At 44.1% G+C, this 20,376-nt stretch overlaps 1 protein-coding gene across 10 annotated transcripts in view; it reads left to right on the top strand.

Annotated features, from left to right (window-relative positions):
* The window catches only part of TBC1D1 (TBC1 domain family member 1), an 844,646-nt gene that overhangs the window by 457,405 nt on the left and 366,865 nt on the right, over window positions 1-20,376 (top strand). For all 10 annotated transcript variants that reach the window (XM_069202113.1, XM_069202110.1, XM_069202112.1 and 7 more), the window contains 3 exons: window positions 10,420-10,524; window positions 15,194-15,326; window positions 18,046-18,137. In XM_069202113.1, the coding sequence (XP_069058214.1) occupies window positions 10,420-10,524; window positions 15,194-15,326; window positions 18,046-18,137 (330 nt within the window). The remainder of the gene's footprint in view (window positions 1-10,419; window positions 10,525-15,193; window positions 15,327-18,045; window positions 18,138-20,376) is intronic.

Below are 20,376 nucleotides of genomic sequence, written 5' to 3'. Positions count from 1 at the left end.
ATCACTATGTGGGGGGGATACTGACCTCCTGTTGGTGCGGGGTCTGGCCACTCAGCCTTGTCTCTGGTCCTGCAGTTGAAGCAAGGGCTCTGTTCCCTGCTTGGTCAGCTTCTGCAAGATCCAGTTTTATGATATGGTGCCTTAGCCCACATTTCCAACCAACACCAAACATTGTCTGGACAATCAAAGAAATGTGATTTGCCCTCAGAGATCACCTATAGCTTAACTGGGTACAGTAGCATATACTTCAGCCCCATGGCTCTCAGCTTCCTCTTGACGTTAAAGCATGATTTCCTGTCCCCTTGGACTATGTTAGAAATGGGGTCTCCAGTTGGCAGCGGTCTGCACCCTATACAAGTAGGGACCCTCTTTCTAGTCAGGTTAAGGGAGTTACAAAGCTAAGATAACCCATGCTCACCCACTTGGTAGCTTGACACGAGCAATCAGGCTTATTTCAGAGGCAATGTGTAAAGTATTTGTTTGTACACACACCCCTCCCCCTCCACACACACACACACACTAACACAGTAAATACACCACAAAAGTACTCCACATCAGTTTAATAAAATATCCCATATTTATCTGAGTAAAACAAGACCAAAATGACAAAAATCAACATACACATGCAAAGAAACACATTTTTAAAGATGAAAGCTCAGTAAAGCGCTTAGCAACACAGTAGCTCCACTAGGGCTATCATGACATCTTTGATGGATGTCCCCCCCCCCCCCCCCCCCCACAGTCCGATGCCACTCGCAAGGGGGTGCAGGCCGGTCATGGAGTCGCACAGACCTCGGGCACAGTACCTTTAGAAAATTATGAGAAAGCAAAGATGTTGCAAGGAGTCAGGGAGGTGAGGCGTCGCTGGAGCCGGTGCAGCGTTAGTTCCTTACTGCTACTGGGGAGGTGAGGCGTCAGTTCCTTACGGTTGCAGGGGAGGGGATGCAGCGTTGGTGGTGAAGCATCAGTTCTTTACAATCAGACGGGGTTGATGAATCCAGCAGGTCAAGACGGAAGGCATCAAATTCACGGTGTCACGATCACACCATGGGGCCACAGGTGCTGCGTCGGAGTCAGATGTCCAGGACGTAGGGGACACGGCACTCAGGACTCACGCTGTGGCAGGACTTCGGAGGTGCGGCGGCGGTATCGGGTCTGCGATGTCAGTCATGGTTGTTGCATTCATCAGGGACCATGACTCCGCTGCACATAGCAGCACGGAGTCAGACAGCAGGACTGGTTCTGAAGTTGCTCTGGAGTCAATGTACTTGGTTTCTTCCTGGTTACACCAGAAGTCACTCCCAATGGCCCGGAAAATGGATTTGGCACCACTTTGAAGAACTGGGAAAGGCAGGCTCACCTCTCCCAGCGGTGGAGGGGACACCCTAAGCCTTCAGGGTCTCTTACCAGCAAAGAACACAACAGGCGGAGTCACGACTGATGAGGAAGAGAGAAGTTTTATTAGACAAACAGATAATAGCTCGAGCTAAGCACAGTGTCCCAGGACAGTCTAAATGACTTTCCTACGGAGGCTGGCTGCTTCATTCTGCAGCGTACAATCTTATATAGTTAAGCTGCCCCCCCTTCAGTCAGAAAGCCACCCCTCCACATCTGGTGAACACAAAAGCTTCAAACAGTTCTCTTTTTTAACCCGAGAGCATCCTGCTGACGTACATACATTAGATTAGTCTTTCCTGCCTGTACTCCTACTATCTCTGGAGTATCCTGCTAATACACGGCAAAGTGACAGTTCATTTGACAAAAGTCAGTCTTATCACAGTTGGTTTGATAATTTACGAGGATATCCCTTGCAGGAGGCCCCTGGAATGCGGTGGGAAGAGGTACAGTTCTGTTCGTGCACAATGATAAGAAGGATGCAGCTGTGGCTCGGTTTTCTGAGAGTCAGCTTGGTTAGATAAGTAGAGAGGCCCAGAGCAGGAGATAGTTTTAGAAAAAACAGAGTTCACAGGGAAGTCAACTTGCACAGTTCAACGAAGAGTCAGTTTTGTCGAGCACATGGCAATATTAATGGAATAAGCAGAAATGAAGTCTGAGGCAAAATCATCTTGGATTATTATTTAACAACTTGATGAGTCAGGACTCTCATCAAGATAGCTCAGGTGCTGGCAGATGAAGTCTTTGATGTCCCTTAGACTTCTAACAGGAGGCCAGCTTAGTCCAAGCCCTTGGAGAACCTTTGGAAACAGGATGTAGAAATTAAAGTCCAGTCCTTTCACTCCCAGGACAGAAGCAGCAAGCAGCAGGCCAATAGAGCAAAGGAACAGGCAGAGTGACAGTCCCTCCTACATCGTCTAGCTCTTCTTCCTGGCAAAATGTCTTCAGTCCAGAAGGATTCTAAAGTTGTGGTCTCAGACGTCCGATATTTATACAAATTTCTGCCTTTGAAGTAGGCAAACCTCTAAGGAACATTTTTATATTGCACAAGACCCTTCTTTTCCTGCCCTGGCCCCAGACATACTCCAAGGGGTTGGAGACTGTTTTGTGTAATGACAGGCACAGCCCTATCCAGGTGCAACTGTCTGATCCTCCCTCCACTCTTGCCCAGGAAGACACATCAGGAAATGCAGGCCACACCTCAGCTCCCTTTGTGTGACTGTCTAGAGTGAATTCACAAACAGCCCAACTGTCATCCTGACCTAGACATGTATTCCACAGCCAGGCGGAGGCACAGAATGTTAAGCAAGAAAATGCCACTTTCTAAAAGTGGCATTTTCAAACTTAGAATTGAAAAACCAACCTCCCTAAAAGGTGTATTTTTAAATTATGAGTTCAGAGACCCCAAACTCAAGATCTCTACCTGCTCCTGATGGGAAATTACACCTAAAAGACATTTCAAGGCAATCTCCATGTTACCCAATGGGAAAGATGGGCCTTGCAATAGTGAAACCCGACTCTAGCAGTATTTCACTATCAGGACATGTAATACGCACCTGTACATGTTGTACGTTTTAAATACACTGCACTCTGCCCATGGGGCTGCCTTGGTCCTACCTTAGGGGTGACTTACATGTAGTAAAAGGGAAGGTTTGGGCTGGGCAAGTGGGGGCACTTGCTAGGTCGAACTGGCAGTTAAAAGTGCCCACACAGACACTGCAATGGCAGGTTTGAGACATGTTTACAGGGATACTCATGTGGGTTGCACAATCAGTGCATCAGGTCTACTAGTAGCATTTGATTTACAGGCCCTGGGCACACACAATGAACTTTATTGGGGATTTACTAGAAAATCAAACTTGCCAATAATGGATAAACCAATTACCAATATAATTTAGACAGAGAGCACTTGCACTGGTCAGCAGTGGTAAAGTGTGCAGAGTCCTAAATCCAGCAAAAACTAAATTCAGCACAGGATCAAGAACAGGAGATCAGAATCCAAAAAGACAGGGAAAACCACACCATGAGCTGACAGGTCTAACAGACTCGCTGGGTGTTGTCAGGGTAGACAAGGATTTTGTGGTTGTCATAGTGGGCGGTGTACATCTCACAGGCGGCCCAAAGGTTATTGTCCCTAGCCTTATATTTAAGGACACAGGTGTTAATGACCGAGAGGGCCCCAGGGGGCGGTGGAGCAGTCGGAGCCCTGTGTGCCCTTTCTACAAAAAAGTAGGCCGAAAGGACTGCTGGCTCCAGAGCTTCCCTCACCCATTTTCCAACTAATTGCTCTGCTGACCTTCTTTCAGCAAGCTCAGAGAAGACCAGGAGTCTGACATTATTATGTTGCACTCTCGCCGGTGTCTTTTGTCAAATCCGCCAGCATTGTTGTCTCGGAGAGAACAACAGTCATTTGTTTTTTAAAAGTAGCCACTTCCAGTTGGAGTCCTCCCAGTAGTCTCCTCGGATGTGTGCACCTTTTCTGAGACTTTTCAGAGATATGTGCGGAGTAAATTAACCTCTATGGATATGGTCCCGATCTTCTCCAGGGGGACCCTGGAGCCCTGATTTGCCATCAGCAGATCCACCCTGGAAGGCTCTCCCACCTGCATATCTGGGCTGGGATCGCATCTAGGGCCCCCTTGACGCAGCTGTCTATGGGTGCTTGACTGAGGCATGGTAAATTGTTCTTTAGTATTTTCCTGGCTTGGGCCCAGGGGCTTGCCCTTCCCTGTGAGGGACAGCTGCAGAGCATAGCATGTCCAAAATGAAGATTAGAAGGAGAACGGTGCCCCAGCAGGTATCTGGAGACTCGAGGCCAATCTCAGTTGTGTTCACCAAACATGTGTCTCTCCTTGCACTTTTTAGCATTTGACCTTGTAGCCTCCTACTCAAAGAGGCCTATTAGTTCCCCCCACGCTTACAGCTCAGCTCAGCTCAGCTCAGAGTCTTTTGACGGGTCACTACTACAGGTCCTGCTCTAGTCCGGTCTCCTATCTCCAGTGAACCTCCTGAGGGAGAGGGAAGATGTGCCATACAGGTCCTGTTCGTGTCTCAGGAGTCTCAATGTGAACAAGTGGCCAGTATCATCAGTGCTCTTAAGTCATGCACACCAGCGATCCCCCATCTCACCATCTTTCAGGGATCATCTGCAGGCCTCACCAGCGTGATCTGTGTTGCCAGTCTTACTGTTGTGTGCAACCGGTCGGGAGCTACCCGACTTCCCCGATTTTCTGAGGACAGGCCAGATGCCCTCACAGCAGCCCTGACCTCCGGCGCAGCCCTGGACATTTATTCCAGTCAAGGGCGCAGTGTCCGGCGGGATAATCTGACCCATGGCGCCTCTGACAGGGGAAGCTTCTAGCACCAGCCACGCACGTCAGTCCTGGCACAGGGGCCACAATCACGGGTTCCACACGTCTCCCTGCGTCGCTGGCCCAGGAAGGGGTTGTGCTGCCTCCTGCAATTCTATGGCGTGCAACACACTCCCTTCGGCTGTCACCCGGCCCGGGAACGGCTGCTCAGGCCTTCCACTGCCTTCTCATCATCTGGCCTGTGATACCACCAGTCTCTGACAATCCGGTCCCCAGCGCCGGACTGCAAGCACATAAACAATTCCAAGAGAGGGGGGGATGCATGCTTTGTCCGCCATCTTGCATGGCCACGTCCTCTTTGTGAATTCTTTTATTGACATTTTAATCAAAGCCACACAAGCAGCCAAAAACTATTGGACACTACAAACTGTATAAATCTAATAGAGCGTGCTCCAGAGACTCATATTTTGAGGTGCTATGTATAAAAATAAAAACAATACAGGCACGTTCATTTCACTCAATTTCCAAATGTAAAATATTGTTGCACTTCCTAATGAGAAGAATATTTTTGGTACTGTATGGAATTTGGAAAGGGGCAATGCTTTTGTGAGCAATTTAACAGTTGAGACTCAAATATAGGACATATGCAGAATTTGTCCTATGTTTACATTGTAAAGTTATTCTGTTTTGTCACATTGTGGAAAACAAATATAACCACTTCAAACACTATGCAAGATGACCGCATTTGAGTGACGTTTGGTAGAATTGCTACGACATTCTCAGGAGAATTAGGTCAGCAGTATTGTGATTGAAGCCAACGGAGATACCATTGGGGCCAGGTACATCACCTTTATGGAGACTCCACGAAGCGGACTCCCACGGGACAAAATCATTTCTGGTAAAAAGGGCCCTTCGGGTATGGCAGTGCATTCAAAGCTCTAAGCCGGACACTCGGCGACCCATTGATGTGACAAAATTGGGGGGCCTTGCTAGTCGTGTTGCCTTGCTAGTCGTGTTGGATCGTGTTTGTACTTCTCCCTGGGAGGTCACCTTATTTAAGTCAGCCTTTACCCTTGCCTTTTATGGAGCTTTTAGATTGGGTGAACTGGTCGTGCACAACAAAAGGTACACCTCGGGGGGTCTGCAGTTGGCAAGTATTAATTGGCCGGATGGGTCTGGGTGTCTGGCGATTACTGTTCCCTGCTCTAAGATGGATCGGGATGGAAAGGGGGACCACATTCTATTGCATAGAGCCCTGGGTAATTCATGTTGTCCTATACGGAACTTGGAGGCCTTCTTAGCACTGCGCGCTCCAGGGGCGACGGGTGTGGTTTTGGTGAATGCAGACGGCACGCCACTTACTAGGTACCAATTCTCACAGGTACTCAAGCGTTCCCTTCTGGCAGTGGGTTTGGATGCCTCACATTTTGGCACTCACTCCTTTAGGATAGGGGCAGCCACAGCGGCTGTGGCAATGGGTTTCCCAGGAGCAGCGGTTAAGAGAATTGGAAGGTGGTCATCGGATTGCTACAAGTGATGTGAGGCTGAGATGCTATGAGTTCATGTCCTTGACACCTCTCTTTCTTTGTACTCTTTGCAGACACCCACCACAAGCATTTGACGGTTCCAAAAACTCTGGTGCATGCAGGAGTTGCGGGTATCATCATGGTTTGGGTAATAGGACATTCCCATGTCCGACGTGCAGGTGAACAATTTGCAAGTAGTGCCTTTGCGCCACGAACATCAGAGGCTGGTTTCGGAATCTCTTTCTTTGGCCGAGGTGGGCTGGGGCTCACTCAATTAAGGGCATTCCTGAATTCAATGCCCCCTTTAGGGTATTCGTTATTGGACATCATTGTGCTGCACCTTGGGGGTAATGATTTGGTTGCGCTAGGACGCCGGCAGCAGTTTGAGCTGGTAATATCCGACATTGGTTGGTTGGCCAAAACATTTCCTCAGGCTGCCCTTGCTTGGTCGAACATGATTCCTCGTTCTTTCTGGAGGGGCGGGATCTCAGTGAAAGCCCTCAATGACTCAGTAAGAAGAATCAATAGCAAATTGGCCAAGTTGTTTCGGTCTCCAAAGTTGGCTGTGATCTTGCATGTCTGCATTAAAGGAGACAGGTTTTTTCTGCAGGACTGAGTTCATCTTTTGTGAGTAGGCTATGAAATGTTTTTAGAGAATATACTCGCCTGGCTCTCCCAGCTTACGTGACCTCTTCATGGGGGGGAGGGGAGGAGCACATCGTCGGGCAACGATGTGGGCCTGTGGCGGGGTGAGATCATGACCGGTAATATAAATGGGTACCTTCTTATTACAAAATTGGGTGACAAGCTAATTGGACCCTCCAAGGGGTGCTGGCTGGGAAGTGTGGACGACACATAGGGGTACAAGGGGTTTCGAGCAGTCGCTGGCATCTGGCCCCTAGAGCCAACCACCCGCACATGCGCAGAAGGTCTGAAGCGAGCACTGGCCTTTTGGGGGGTTGAGTCTCAGGGTGGCGGGGGCTCCCGAGGTAGGTATCCTAGCAGGCAGCTGGGCCCCCTCCACAGCAATCCAGTCTGGAAGGTATGAGAACACCCTGATGGAGATCCTACCCGTGGGATTTGTAGCGTAAGGGTAGGGTTACAGTCATGATCTCATTCACAGCCACCAACATTGGGTATGCAGGAACGAATGGTTTTAGTCAGTGACAGGAATGTGGATGTATTAGCGTACTCTGTTAAGGCTAGGCATCCCTTGACCTCTGTAAATACTTTGTGAACATGATTGTGGTTACTGCATATAATTTTTTATTATGATTAACAATATTTTGTCAATAAAATACGGCCGGGGGTTTACGACCCCTAATCCCAAAGTGAAGTGCATCTAAGGTTTTAATTCAAGCCTACGCGGAGGGGGGGGTGAGTGGTGTTTGGTGGTAGGAGGCCTCGGTAATACCCGGCCATAGGCCTCTGGCTGAGATGACATCTTTAAGCTAAGCTTTAAGCAATATCTGCTTTTAGAGGCACCTTTGCATCTCTACTTGTCTTTAGTTCATTGGTTTAGTAGAGCAAAAGAAGGTAGATAGTTGTCTGATAAAGGCATTAAGGGCATCTAAAGAAGATTGAAAAGGTGCTTCAAGGTTACAGTTAAATTGTTCCCAGCTAGCAAATTAACCAAATTAAGTATGTAATAGCATAAATCCGATTGTGGTCCCGATTCACAAAGGGAGTTACAACTCTTAAAGTTAGGAGTATGCAGTCAGCGCACTTGGGGCGCAGTCTCCACACTTCAATACTGAGTGCAGAGATTCCTGCCCTGGTGAGGTCTCTATGTGACCTGCATGTGTGGGTGACAGGTTCTGACCTTTCTGATTGGACATAGATTTTATCGCTCCAATGTAGATAAAGTAACTGAAGCAGCTGACCTTTGAGTCTTCACGTGGGATTAACAGAGCTGCAGCAGTACTGGCCATCTGTACATCTTCTTCCTGTGTTTAGTCTCAGACCTGAGGCACCTAATGACGTGTGCCATCTTGCTTCTCATAGGCTGGATATGGTGGCTCTTTACCTCCAGTTTTTCTAACAGGGCTGTGATAGCCTTTGCTTTGAAGGTTCCTTACAGCTATACAGACTTCACCGGGTAAGCCACCCCTATACTAAACCAGCAGCGCCCCTGTGAAGAGGAAATCACACAGCAATGGACAGTGCTGCATACTCTCTTAAGCCATTATGAGGTTTTTCTTGTTTTTTTTGTCTTACTGAGACTGCCATTCCCCATCATGAACATCACAGGTAGCCTCCATGTTGTTGCACTCTGCCTAGGGATTTAATGATTTAGTCTCTGGGTATCTCTGAAGCGCGCTGCTTTGGGGATAATGTTTTAACTTGCACCCACTTTTTACTGTGTCCTGACAGACGAGCTTCTGGTTATAAGTTAGTGACTCATCTTACTTCTAAAATGCGTCAGATGGGGATGGCTAAAGGTTGCACACACTATGTCCGCCTGGACTGGCCTTTTTTCCATTGTACGTTCCCCTAGTGGGCTTTAGACATCAGGGACTAGTTTAGGAAGCCAAAAGCCACTTCTGGTGCCTCTGTCACTTTCTCAGACTCCCTAAAGTTAACTGCAGTAGGTACAGGGGGCTACAAGAGAGAGAGGGAGGCAAAGTAGATTTTTTTTTAAATTACAGCAAGGAAAGAGGAGAGAATGGGTGGATCTAGTTGGCAGCTATGTATGCCTAAAATAATTGTGCAGCACCTTTCTTTTCCCTTCTATATTATTGAATATGTCCTGATGCTTTATATCATTTTGTCCACTTACTTGAATTTTTCTGTTGGTGCTGTAAATTACGTTGCTAGCAAAAATCAAAGTTTACACATACAAATATACAAAAAAATAATTGGGTTCAACTGGAATCTGACATTTTATTAATGCACTATAAATATACCTGTCAAAAAAGTACTTGAGCTCTTTAAAGAAAGGCAGAAAATTCCAGGGAAGTCTGTTTTTATTTTTTATTTATTTGTTTTAAAACCCTTTCATGCTCTTGTACATGGTCTGCTAAAGTAAAACCTGAGCCCCTGACGTGCACCTCCTGATCAATAGTACTTTGTTGAATTAAGGTCACAGATCAGAAAGCTTCAAAAGCAGTGCGCTTGTGTGCCAGGTGATACTTTTTCTCATCAACCGTCCAGTTTGCAGGAGCTGCAGTCCTTTCATTGCTTTTAGAATGGTATAAATGACGTCCATTCTTCATTTGTTGATAATGCCAAACATGTACAAATGCAGTCATCCATGCCTTACAAGATAAAGCATGCAAAGAACAAGAGATGTTTCCAAGGATTTTTAATGTTTCCTGTATCCAACCGTTGTGATCACCATTAAAGTCATCTTCAGGAGTTTACATTTGATAAGTCATTAATTTACGCCAATCTCTTAGCATTTTAATATTTAAGTATTCGAAGTCTCACAACTTCTTTCTATGTTCTTCCACTGCTCCACTATATCCCCGGCGCCTCTGACCCTTCCCAATGCTGCTCCTTTGCAGGCCCTGTCTCTTTTTCCCAGCGAGCGGATGTCGCTGCGCGTTAGCAGTGTGGGGAATGACTGCAGCCGCCCGGTCCTGAAACAATGTGCCTTGCTACTTTTGGCATACCCATCCTGTGGTGCCTGGCACACGGCTGCTGGTAGCGTTGAGGGATGGGGAGAGAAACCCGCGGCAGCTGGCTCAGGGTGTTCGATAACCCTGCTTCTCCTCATAATGTGCTTTATAGAAAATTCAGATTGCTCTAAGGGTAATGCTTTAAAAGCCTTTTAGATACTTTGTTCCATTTCAAATTGTAGCATTATAGACCATTGATGAGGGCTGAAAAATTGTTTAAGACCCTCTTTCTGAGTGGTAGTTATGAGCTGTAGAGGCAAGGGCCTACAACAAGGGCTAGGGCTTTTAACAGCTGTTATCAGCAGAAAGGCAATAATGCTATTAATACACCCCACAGCGAGAAACAGAAATATACACATTGCGTTGTTGAAGCGCATCTGGGGGGCATTATTCATGAGCAGATATTTAACGTGTGATATAGACAATTTTAGCAGTCTATGAAGCTGTATTTTAAAAGCTGTAGTATTTGCTTAGTATGTATAACGCTGCTTAGTGATATGATACGATCACTAAAAAAATGAGTCTTCTATTTTGCATTAATACTTTCTACTTTTCTTTCTCTTCCAGGGAATCCGACACGTGGATCATTTTGGGTTCATCTGCCGCGAGCCTTTAGAAAATGGAGGGTTCCATTTTGTGTGTTACGTTTTTCAGTGTACCAACGAAGCTTTGGTGAGTAGGCTAAAACAGTGCGGATACAGACGCATTTAATTTTCATATGATCATTAAGTATGTCTTTGTTCCGTGGAAGTAAAGTCTACTTTTAAATAAAAAAGGCAACCAAATTATAAGCATCTTAATTTCTCAAGACATGCATGAAATTATACATGGAAGAAAACACATTAACATCTTTTTGTTATAGACAAATGCCACATTACTGCATTTTTTAAACTTTTCACTAAAAACAACTTTACCTGTGTAGCAGCAAATTTATCTTCTTTCGCCCATACATTTTAATTTTCTAAACATTGCTATGTGGATCTGAGCAAAAATTCCCTTTTTGTCAGTGGCCAGAAAAAAATGTCTTTTTGATAAAGGACCATCACGGAAATATTTATGGCTTTACACAATCTGTACAACTGGGCAGGATACAGAGTAGCAGTATACTTTCGGAGATTAATCATAAAATACGTCTGTGATACTACTTTTCACTGCAAATAAATGCAACCTTATTTCTAACAAGTTTAGTAGTGGCTCCCCACTTTAACCTGCGTTTCCAAACGTTTGTCATTTAATTACCTTTGCAATTTGTGACCTACGTTACAAATTAAAAGCAAATGTGTCAATAATACTTTTTTTACTGTACTACAGAGCTACCTATAAGCACACTTTGTTGACAGTGAAGATAACTATTTATTTTACAACTAAACCATAGTATTCTAAGATTATTATTTTTTGCACTCATTGGAAAAAAAAAAAACCTTTTTGTAGCACTATAGGTGACACTGTGTATTGTTGCCTGCTTAATGAGTTGATTAACCCATTTCTTACTTTTAACAGGACAATCTGTCCCTTAGCAACTGGATCAGCCTTTCTGAATTTGTGTAATAAGCATTAAAAGCATTCACCGTATAATTACATTTCACCTCCACGACAGCCATCAGAACACTCCTTTCTGACGCCTCACTCCACAATTCCTTACATTTGTTTTATTCTCTTAATATATATTTTTAGCTTCTGCCTTCTCCTGCAATGAACAGAACTTGTCTGAATGAAGCAGCTGTAACTTTGCCACCTAAACTGGCATTCGTTGTATTCTAAACCCTATTTCTCAGAAATGTCTACATGTAGATCATGAATCAACATCTTCTATGCCAGTACTGGAAAGATGGTATCTTCATTCAGCTATTCTTTGCAGATTTGTAGTTATTTCTAAAAATCTGCCATAGAACCTTACCCTAAGGACTCCATACAGATTAGGTATGACAAGGACAAATAACCTGACTTTTTAGAAGTAGATTGGTGATTGCACACAAGGGTATACTGTAACACTTTGTGGGAAAGCCTGATTTATTTAGTGAGTTTCCAAAGTAGAATTTTAAGTCAGTAAGTGATGTTTGAAAAGTTACACTTTTAATCCAGAATATTTATTAATTGGTTTACAACACTTCTCCAGACATGACTGTCCTCCATCTTTTCACTTCCACAAGATAGGAAAAAGAGAGAGAGAGAGAGAGAGAGAGAGAGAGAGAGAGAGAGAGAGAGAGAGAGAGAGAGAGAGAGTGTGTGTGTGTGTGTGTGTGTGTGTGTGTGTGTGTGTGTTAGTCAGTCACTTGTTTTGTACTGAAGCTTCACCCGTGAAGTTCTTTGAGCCAGCCCTGACTGAACCTCAACACTAGAAGCTCAAAGATAAGAAAGATGGTTTCTGGGCATAAGTTTTGTGTCGCCGTGCATTTCTGACAGAAGGTGGGTGCTGTGATTATAGTGGAAGGCAGTCTGTTGCACCCGACTTACACTCCTGCAACTTTTGAGGATGGCACTTTCAAGTGAGCTTCGTATCATTTACAGTTGAGGCTATTGATCCATGAACACAAATGTATTGCTTTCTGTTTCCAGTGTCATGCTGTGCACATCTTAGCTGAACATTTTGCTGGATATACAACCCCTACTCACCCAAATCTAAAGTCTTTCCTAGAGTCCCCTGCCAGTCCCCCATTAGTACCAGTTTCTTCTTAAAGGAACCTATCTTTCTTAAATCAGCTTAGAAAAAACCCATGTGTGAAAAAATGGCATTACAATCTGATAACCATGTACACTGCTGTGCCTCTGGAAGGATCCTCTCCTAGCGGAAAAGTTTTCATCTCTGTAAGATTGTTTGACTGAGAGCACCAAAATCAATCAATCAGAGAGTGCTGAATTAAAATTGCATATCACCGGCTCCCTCTTCAAGTGTTGATGTTCTTCTGGCAGGATGACCATTAGGGCATTTCCCAGGAAACTGAGTCACTTCAAAGAGGCTTCCTCTGTCAAAGAAAAATGTTAGCTGACAACTGGGCAGGCTCTTCCTTTGTTCCCAGATTCATGCAGGTTCCAGTCACAGTGGGGAGGGATCTGTCTTCAGGACTGGTTTGAGTTGACCAGAGAAGGAGGGGTTGCACATTTCTCTGGCCTCTCCGCTGGGGTTGGTTTACAGGGTCTGCACAAAGGGAAAATGGTTTTACCATCCTGTATTTAGGAAAAAAAGGGGCATTGTAGGATTGTTTGCAAGAAGACAGACAGGAACTCTTGTAAATGTGGGTAGGCATACATCTTGGACTTGTTTCTCTAATTCCCTATTGGTTGGGGAGGGGGGGAGGAGACAGCCTTACCACAGGGTAATGCCAGGCATAAATTGGCACACTCTTCAGAACACTCTGGATCTGTGGAAGAAGAGAAGACAAGACCTGAAGGGCTGGACCTTCTCCCACTAGTATACAGGACAAAGAAGTTGACTCCAAAAGTCAGTTGACTGATCTCCTCTTAAGCTACAGGGACACAACAAAGTGGAAGAAGCCCTTTTCCGGAAGAGCCTACCTGACCAGTTTCAACTGGATCCTCCCTGGTCACTGTTGGTGACTTCTGCTGGAGTCAGTCTTGTCCAGAGTGCTGCTTCTGAGGTCCTGGAATCCTTGGCTATTTTAAATCCTACTCCTCCTAACATCCTAAAAAAATCTGTGACTTGAAAAGTGTTTGGTAGCTTCTAAAACCTACATAGCACCGAGGCAAACCTTCCAAGTCGCTCCGATCAAGATACATTGCCCCCTGGGTAAAGATTCAGTTTTCTTCTGCTTTGAGTTTTTGTGCAGATGTAAATCTGTTTCAGTGGGAGTACGCAACAAAATCAATTGGGCTTTGTGGAGCTATCTTTGTCTGTAGCTTGCAGCTTTGTCCCGCTGGAGGAATCGGAGTTATAAAAAAAAGACTAAGGTCCTCATTACAAGTTTGGTGGGCAGCGGTGGATGCCCACCAAACCCATACCACCATCTGACTGCCAGTGCGGCCAGAACACCACCAGCCCTATTACAAGTTTCCCCACTGGGCTGGTGGGCGGAAACGCCAGCCCAGCAGGAAACAGGGCCTTAACATTGATGCCAGCTCGTACTCGAGCCGGTTGCAATGTGGCGCTGTGGCGGGTGCAGCAGCACCCGTTGTGCTTTCCACTGCCTGTAATTTGGGCAGTGGAAAGCACGACAGGGCTGTCCATGGGGGCCCCTGCACTGCCCATGCCAAGGTGCATGGGCAGTGCAGGGGACCCCCCGACACCCCTATTCCGCCAGCCTTTTCATGGTGGCCAGCCGGCAAGAGGACTTCCTTGGGCATGAATATTGAATTTTCCCACTCTGAGCATTTCCCACCTAAACCAACGATGACTTTGGGGCCTCAAACTATGCGTGTCTGACATTGTGAAGCTCTTCTAGGACACAGACTGCTGCATTGTCTCACTTAAGGATTCAGACTTCCAGAAAATAGACTAAGTCCCAGGTAAAACCTCTGACATGGTTGATTGTGGCTGGTTTACCCAAGCTGCACTTCATTGCGGTCTGCCTCAAATCACACCTAGGTCCTAGTCTACTGCGACCAGTTGGTGGTGGTTAGTGTTTAACTCTTTTTGGCACTAACTTCTCCCTGCAACTAGCTGGATTTTGCTATTCTAGATCGATGAACAGAGCACAATAATTCCAATATTATATTTCACCTGTAGACTAAGAGTGGCTTTCTGTCATAGGTTCAAAAGTCTATGCTCCTTTCTTCGCTCCTTAACATATAAAAACCCTTTTTCTCTTGGAGGTGCAAGTAAGTGCAGGTATGTTGCACCATCAACCTTGTTACAGCTGTACATGTATTTGTGTAATTGGCATGCACTATTGACATACAGGCTTTTGTGGGTTTGACCGTTGTTACCTTCTGCGTTCTTCTTTTTATTCCATAAGCTATGCCCCTTCTCTGCGGATACACTGGATTCCTTAGTCAATCCCATTTTACTGTGCTGTTTTCCACATAACCCAACATGAATTAAAAAAGGAAAAATCTGTATCCAGAAGCATCTTTAAGTTGGCTACTATGGGACTAGGTCGTCTCTCACCATTGGGCGTGAATCTGTGGAATGGTTACCCCCAAGTCATTGGGCAGCAACATCTTGTGCATCACCTTGCACACAGTGTCACCTGAAAACCCTTCTATTCCATTAATTCCTGGACGCAAGAATTGACAGTCTGTGCTGAGAAATCGTCTCCACCACAGAATCCTGGCTTGTTTTCTTTTTAAATGCTGTATCTGGAGATAAATTCGTAACTATTTATTTTAGAGAAATGATTAGGTTAAGATTTTTTTTATCACTTGATTTCCTTTATTTGTCATCTAGGTGGATGAAATTATGCTGACTCTGAAGCAGGCCTTCAGCGTAGCAGCAGCACATCAACACTCTAAAGTCCAGGTCCAGGTATGCGATGGATGCCCAATGCAAGGTCTGCAGAAGCTGTGTGAGAAGATAGAAGGTAAAGCCCTCTGCTGCATAAGTAAAGTTATATTTTTGACTTTCTTCAACTAGTAGCACTGGATCTGTGCAAAAGATCCAAAAATCAATTTAAATTAATTTGCTAGTAGATGAAATAATCTTTCGTTAATCTTGAGTTACTTTTCATCCTATTTTGTTGCTTTTAGTTGTGCAGATCAATGCAGTGTTCGCAGAGTTTATTATACGATTAAGAGGATGATTGTCAAACACAGTTTTTCCTCTGCCCGGCTGTGGTACTGTTTGCAGCCACAGTAACAGACTTCCAATTACTCTAAACCGAAATTTAGATCCATGACTGTCAGCCTCATAAATATTTCTCCATTTTGTTGGAAGTGATCAAATTCGTTTTTTAATTATTTTTTAAGTGACATCCGTATATATAAATCTATTTTAATTACATAGTGGCAGTCACCAGTGTGTAGTTATAGGTAGGTCAGAGTTTCCATAGGAAGAGTGTTTTTTTTGTTTCACTAATAACTTTGTTGCCGTTTGATGAATCATCCCAAAATATTTTTAAAAATGATCATCCTCCTCAGCTACTTCCTGGAAAGTTTTGTGTTCGGTCAAGTGGTAGCCGAGAATAAAGGGCCTTTTCCCCATCCAGTTCCATAGGGAATTTTAGTCAGTGCTGTAGCCAAAATGGTTAAACAGAATTACACCAAATTTGGAAAAGGTACATCTTTACTCAGAAAATGTGTTTTTTGTGATTTGGTGCTAATCTATAATTTGTGAGAAATTAAGACTTGATATTAATAGATGAATTGACAGTTGATCCCATGGGCATCTCGTGGGAGTGAAAGTAAAAACAAAAAAAAAAAAAAATGTTTTGATTTGCCAAGGGATCCTTTTCTCCTGTCGGCCATTTCACTCATGCGGGAGCAAGATTGCTCCTATGAAAGTCAAGACTGCTCCTGTGATAGTCAAGACTGCCCCTGCGAGATTTTGCGTTGTGAGTGGCTGGACACAACAGTCTGAGAAATGTTGCAGCTGCCATTACAGGACACAGGGGCATGTTCCTAGTGTCCAAAAAAACCCAATTAAACGTCCCTTTTGTCAAATAAAACAAAATATAATTTGAGTCACCGTGGTCCTGTGGGACCAGTAGAGATCCCCCCAAAAAAATATTAAAGTACAGCCTTCCAGCTATGCAAAGTTCTTTATGGAGAGTACACTCCCAATAGACCGTGAAGTCTCATTATCATTATGTCGGCAAGCCACTACAACAGTCAGTGCTGAGTACACAGACTATGTATATAGCGACTACCTCCAGAGAGCCACATTACCTATACAACCCACTACTATGCACAGTCTGTGCTTAGGGCCAACTCCCTTCAAAGACCTAAGCTGTAATAGGTTGGTAAGCTCCTACTGCACAGAGCCCACTCCTCCCAGAGACCTGGACTTCATAGGTTAGCAAGTCCCTACTATGCACAATCTGCACTCAATGTACAGACTGTGGGGGTTATTACAACTTTGGAGGAGGTGTTAATCCGTCCCAAATGTGACGGATATACCACCAGCCGTCTTACGAGTTCCATAGGATATAATGGACTCGTAATACGGGTGGTGGTATATCCGTCACTTTATTTTTGGGACAGATTAACACTTCCTCCAAAGTTGTAATAACCCCCTGTATCTAGAGCTCACTCCCTCCAGCCACACAAGTCCCATTAGGTGGGCAAGCCTGTGCTGCTTATAGTCAACGCTCAGTGTGTAGAGCCCACTCCATTAAAAGCCCCATTAGATGGGCAAACCCATACTACTCACAGGTCAGCACACAGTCTGCAGACTGTGCATGCAGCCCACTCCCTCTAGAGACCCAACATCCATTTGGTGGACAAGGTATATATATGTACCTACACTGTGTATCGTACTCATGGCATAAGGTAGGTTGTGGTAGGATTAGAATAGAATATTTATGAAATTTGTTGTGTTTATTTTAAACTATTTTTCCCATTTAATTGATCTTTTAAAGATATTCTGTTTCTTCATGCACTCCATAAAAGCCGAAATCTTTTGGTGCACTCCAACCTTTCTGCACCTCTTGAGTCTGGATCATGTATGTTCCCGATAAATGACTACAGTGTGAGAATCGCAGTGGGGTTTGCAATTGCACTGCATTTGTATGATCACTAGTCAAATCCCTTTTTTTCTAATGATATGTCAAAAATACCTGTGCATAGTTTATGCACAAGTTAAACATTTCATGTGTATGTAGAGTATGTATGCCAAACACATTCATATTATGACTTCTCTTAGGCTGAACTGTGTGCTGCCTTGTCCTCTGCTGGCTCATAGAATCCAGTTATTGGCTCATTGCACCTTTTAAGCATGGGTCCCCTTGTGTATTCAGGCCACAATCCAACACTAAATGCTCTGTCTGCCTCTTTGGTCCGCTGCCCTATTGGAACTCTGTGCTTTGCCTTTCAGTCAGGCTCCTCTTGGAACGACAGCTTTTTAAAATCTTGATTCCTGCTATTTAACTTTGTTTTTTTACTGTGAATATTGGCTCTTTTGAAGGGCCCTCTGTGCCCATTTGATTTGTTTGTTCATTTTCTGTGGGTGGTTGTAAGTGGTTGGGTAATTAATAGCACAGTGATCTAGCTAGGCAAATGATCTTCTGATAAATGCCTATTCACGTTACTAACTTATGAGTTCTTGATTATGAGACTCGCCTCTTTTCTTCTTATTTTCACTAGGACTTCATCCAGCGAAAACTAGATTGGAACTCCAGAAACACCTCACAATGCTAAATAATCAGGAACAGGCTTCAGTTTTTGAGGAAGTACAGGTACAGTGTGGTATTTAAATCAAATGCTAATTTAGCAGATGACTTTTCCATTGCTTTCATTCATGGCTGGACCAGATGCAAAATTCTGTTTGGACACACTTTTTCAAAGTTCAGACACCACTAAATCAAATGACACTTCCCAACCCCATACTATACGTTTGCATAGCTTACCATATTTTAGAAATGTAGTTTTTTTTTTTTAATTCCATACTGAGGGTATTCTCTTAAGGGGGCTCTGGAACCTTGACTCATCAAATGTTGGGACAGCTATCAGTCTGTGAAGCCTACGATCTAGTGGTTGGAAAAGACAGTTCTCTTGAGGTAATGCATACAAAGGCTATTAGGAGATTTGAAAGACATTTAGGTTTTTATAACATCCTGCAGTCTCAAAAATGCTCTTTTAATAGAGAGGTGGCATATTCCTAACTTTGTTTCAAGGGACTAGTGCCTCTTTTTCTTCAGTTGGTGGAAATGCTTGGTATAACTTCTCTGGCAACTGCCATATGAGGAGCTAAACAGAACCACACTACACCCCCAGTGCTGAATAAAACTAAATTCAGCCGTAGAAAGGCTAATCAGGAAGGTTTGTCTCCTTAGTGTGGTCTGTAGTATGAAAAAGTACCTCCAGAAATTCTTGAAAACGTTTTTAAATTCAAATAATACTTTACCCTCAATGCAGTGCACACTTTATTCCATTTTCATGTTTTATATGTTCTCCAGGGTAACCATATCCTGAAGAAGCACCTCTTGCTTGCGGTGGTCTCCTTTTGTGGACTTGCTACTTGGCTCAATGCGGTGGCCATCTTGGAATTATAGAAAATAGTCCAGATATGTTCGCCCACCACTTGTAGCTTTGCCAGTGCTGGTGCTGCATTGCCAGAGCCAACCAGTACTTCAAAACAACCAGCATTGGCAAAGCAAGACCAATTGACTTTGCTAATTCTTCTTCGATTAGGCCTCATATTTTGTGTCTTTGTGCTAGTTAACATGTGCTCAGACCTCTTTGGTGCCGATACGTATCGGTGAAAAGTTCTGTATTATATCTACTTTAGTCTCCCACTTGTTGAAGTTATCTCTCAATTGTATCAATAAATTGGTGTCCACATTTAAGTAGTAGTACTATACTGTGGTGCAGTTCCTATTATGAAAAACAGGACTGCGCCTATGGGATGGCTGAACTTAAGAATGTGGGGGACTGAGTCATTCCACACCATCTCAAAATGTCGGTCCAGTGCCTCACCTGAACCCCCTAACCCTATAGGCAGAAGGTGATTTGTGGCAACCTGAAACATGACAGTCTGACTCCCCAGCGAAGCTGTGGAAACAGATCTCACCCTTTTGTCATATTACCCATTCATGCCAAGCTCAAAACAGAGAGAAGATATGTTCTGAGTTTTTAATATATTTATTGAAACTAACTTAAATCTTATATAGAATGAGCTGAGATAATTAGGCAGATGAAACAGAGCAAAATAATCAGCATTATGAACAGGGTGAAAACAATGAACATTCCCACCATTAGTTGGTTGGTTCTAGAAATTCTAGAGATTCCTACTTTGCTCTAATACCGTAAAGAGAGCATATTTCGATGTACCCTTCTGTCTGCTCAATTTAGGGGATTAGTGTTCGCCTCATACCTGAAGCTGGTGTCAGGAGTCTGCGGATGTGATAAATGTCAATCCTTGTCAGTAAGCTGGTGGATCAACACCAGTAACGCTGCATTGTCATGCTTCCTGCTGGAATGCCCGACAGACCCTTGTGGTCAGCGCATTGCTTATATAATAAAACTGCACTGTTAGAAGATGCAGCTCTGACTTGATGCTTTGTCTTGGTATTAGAAGCTGTCACCTAAACTGGCACTACTGCACCCAGAATATCTTGTTCAGTATGTAGCTTTGGACGGAGTGTTCCTGATTATGTGCCAAGAAAGCTAGCTAGAAACAAGTGTCCGGTACCCTGCCTTATCAGAATAATATCATTTGAGCTTGTAAATAAAAAAATAATACTGCTAAAATTTGCAATGTGGCTAAAATGTACAACATGTAAAATTTTCAATCCAAAAGACAGCAAAGAAACAGGAGGAACCAGACTTGTTCCAAGATGGACATCACTACACCCTTCCCTAGCTAATGACAGGGACTGAGTAAAAAAAACAAGTGAACTAATAAAATTATGAAATGTCACTCCAACAAGCAAAGCAAACAAACTGAATTAAAAAATACATGAATTTAAAAGGGAA

The sequence above is a fragment of the Pleurodeles waltl genome, chromosome 1_2, assembly GCF_031143425.1.
Source record: "Pleurodeles waltl isolate 20211129_DDA chromosome 1_2, aPleWal1.hap1.20221129, whole genome shotgun sequence".
Lineage (NCBI taxonomy): Eukaryota > Metazoa > Chordata > Amphibia > Caudata > Salamandridae > Pleurodeles > Pleurodeles waltl.
Note: the sequence above shows the minus strand (reverse complement) of the source record. Positions and strands in the feature narration are given on the sequence as shown.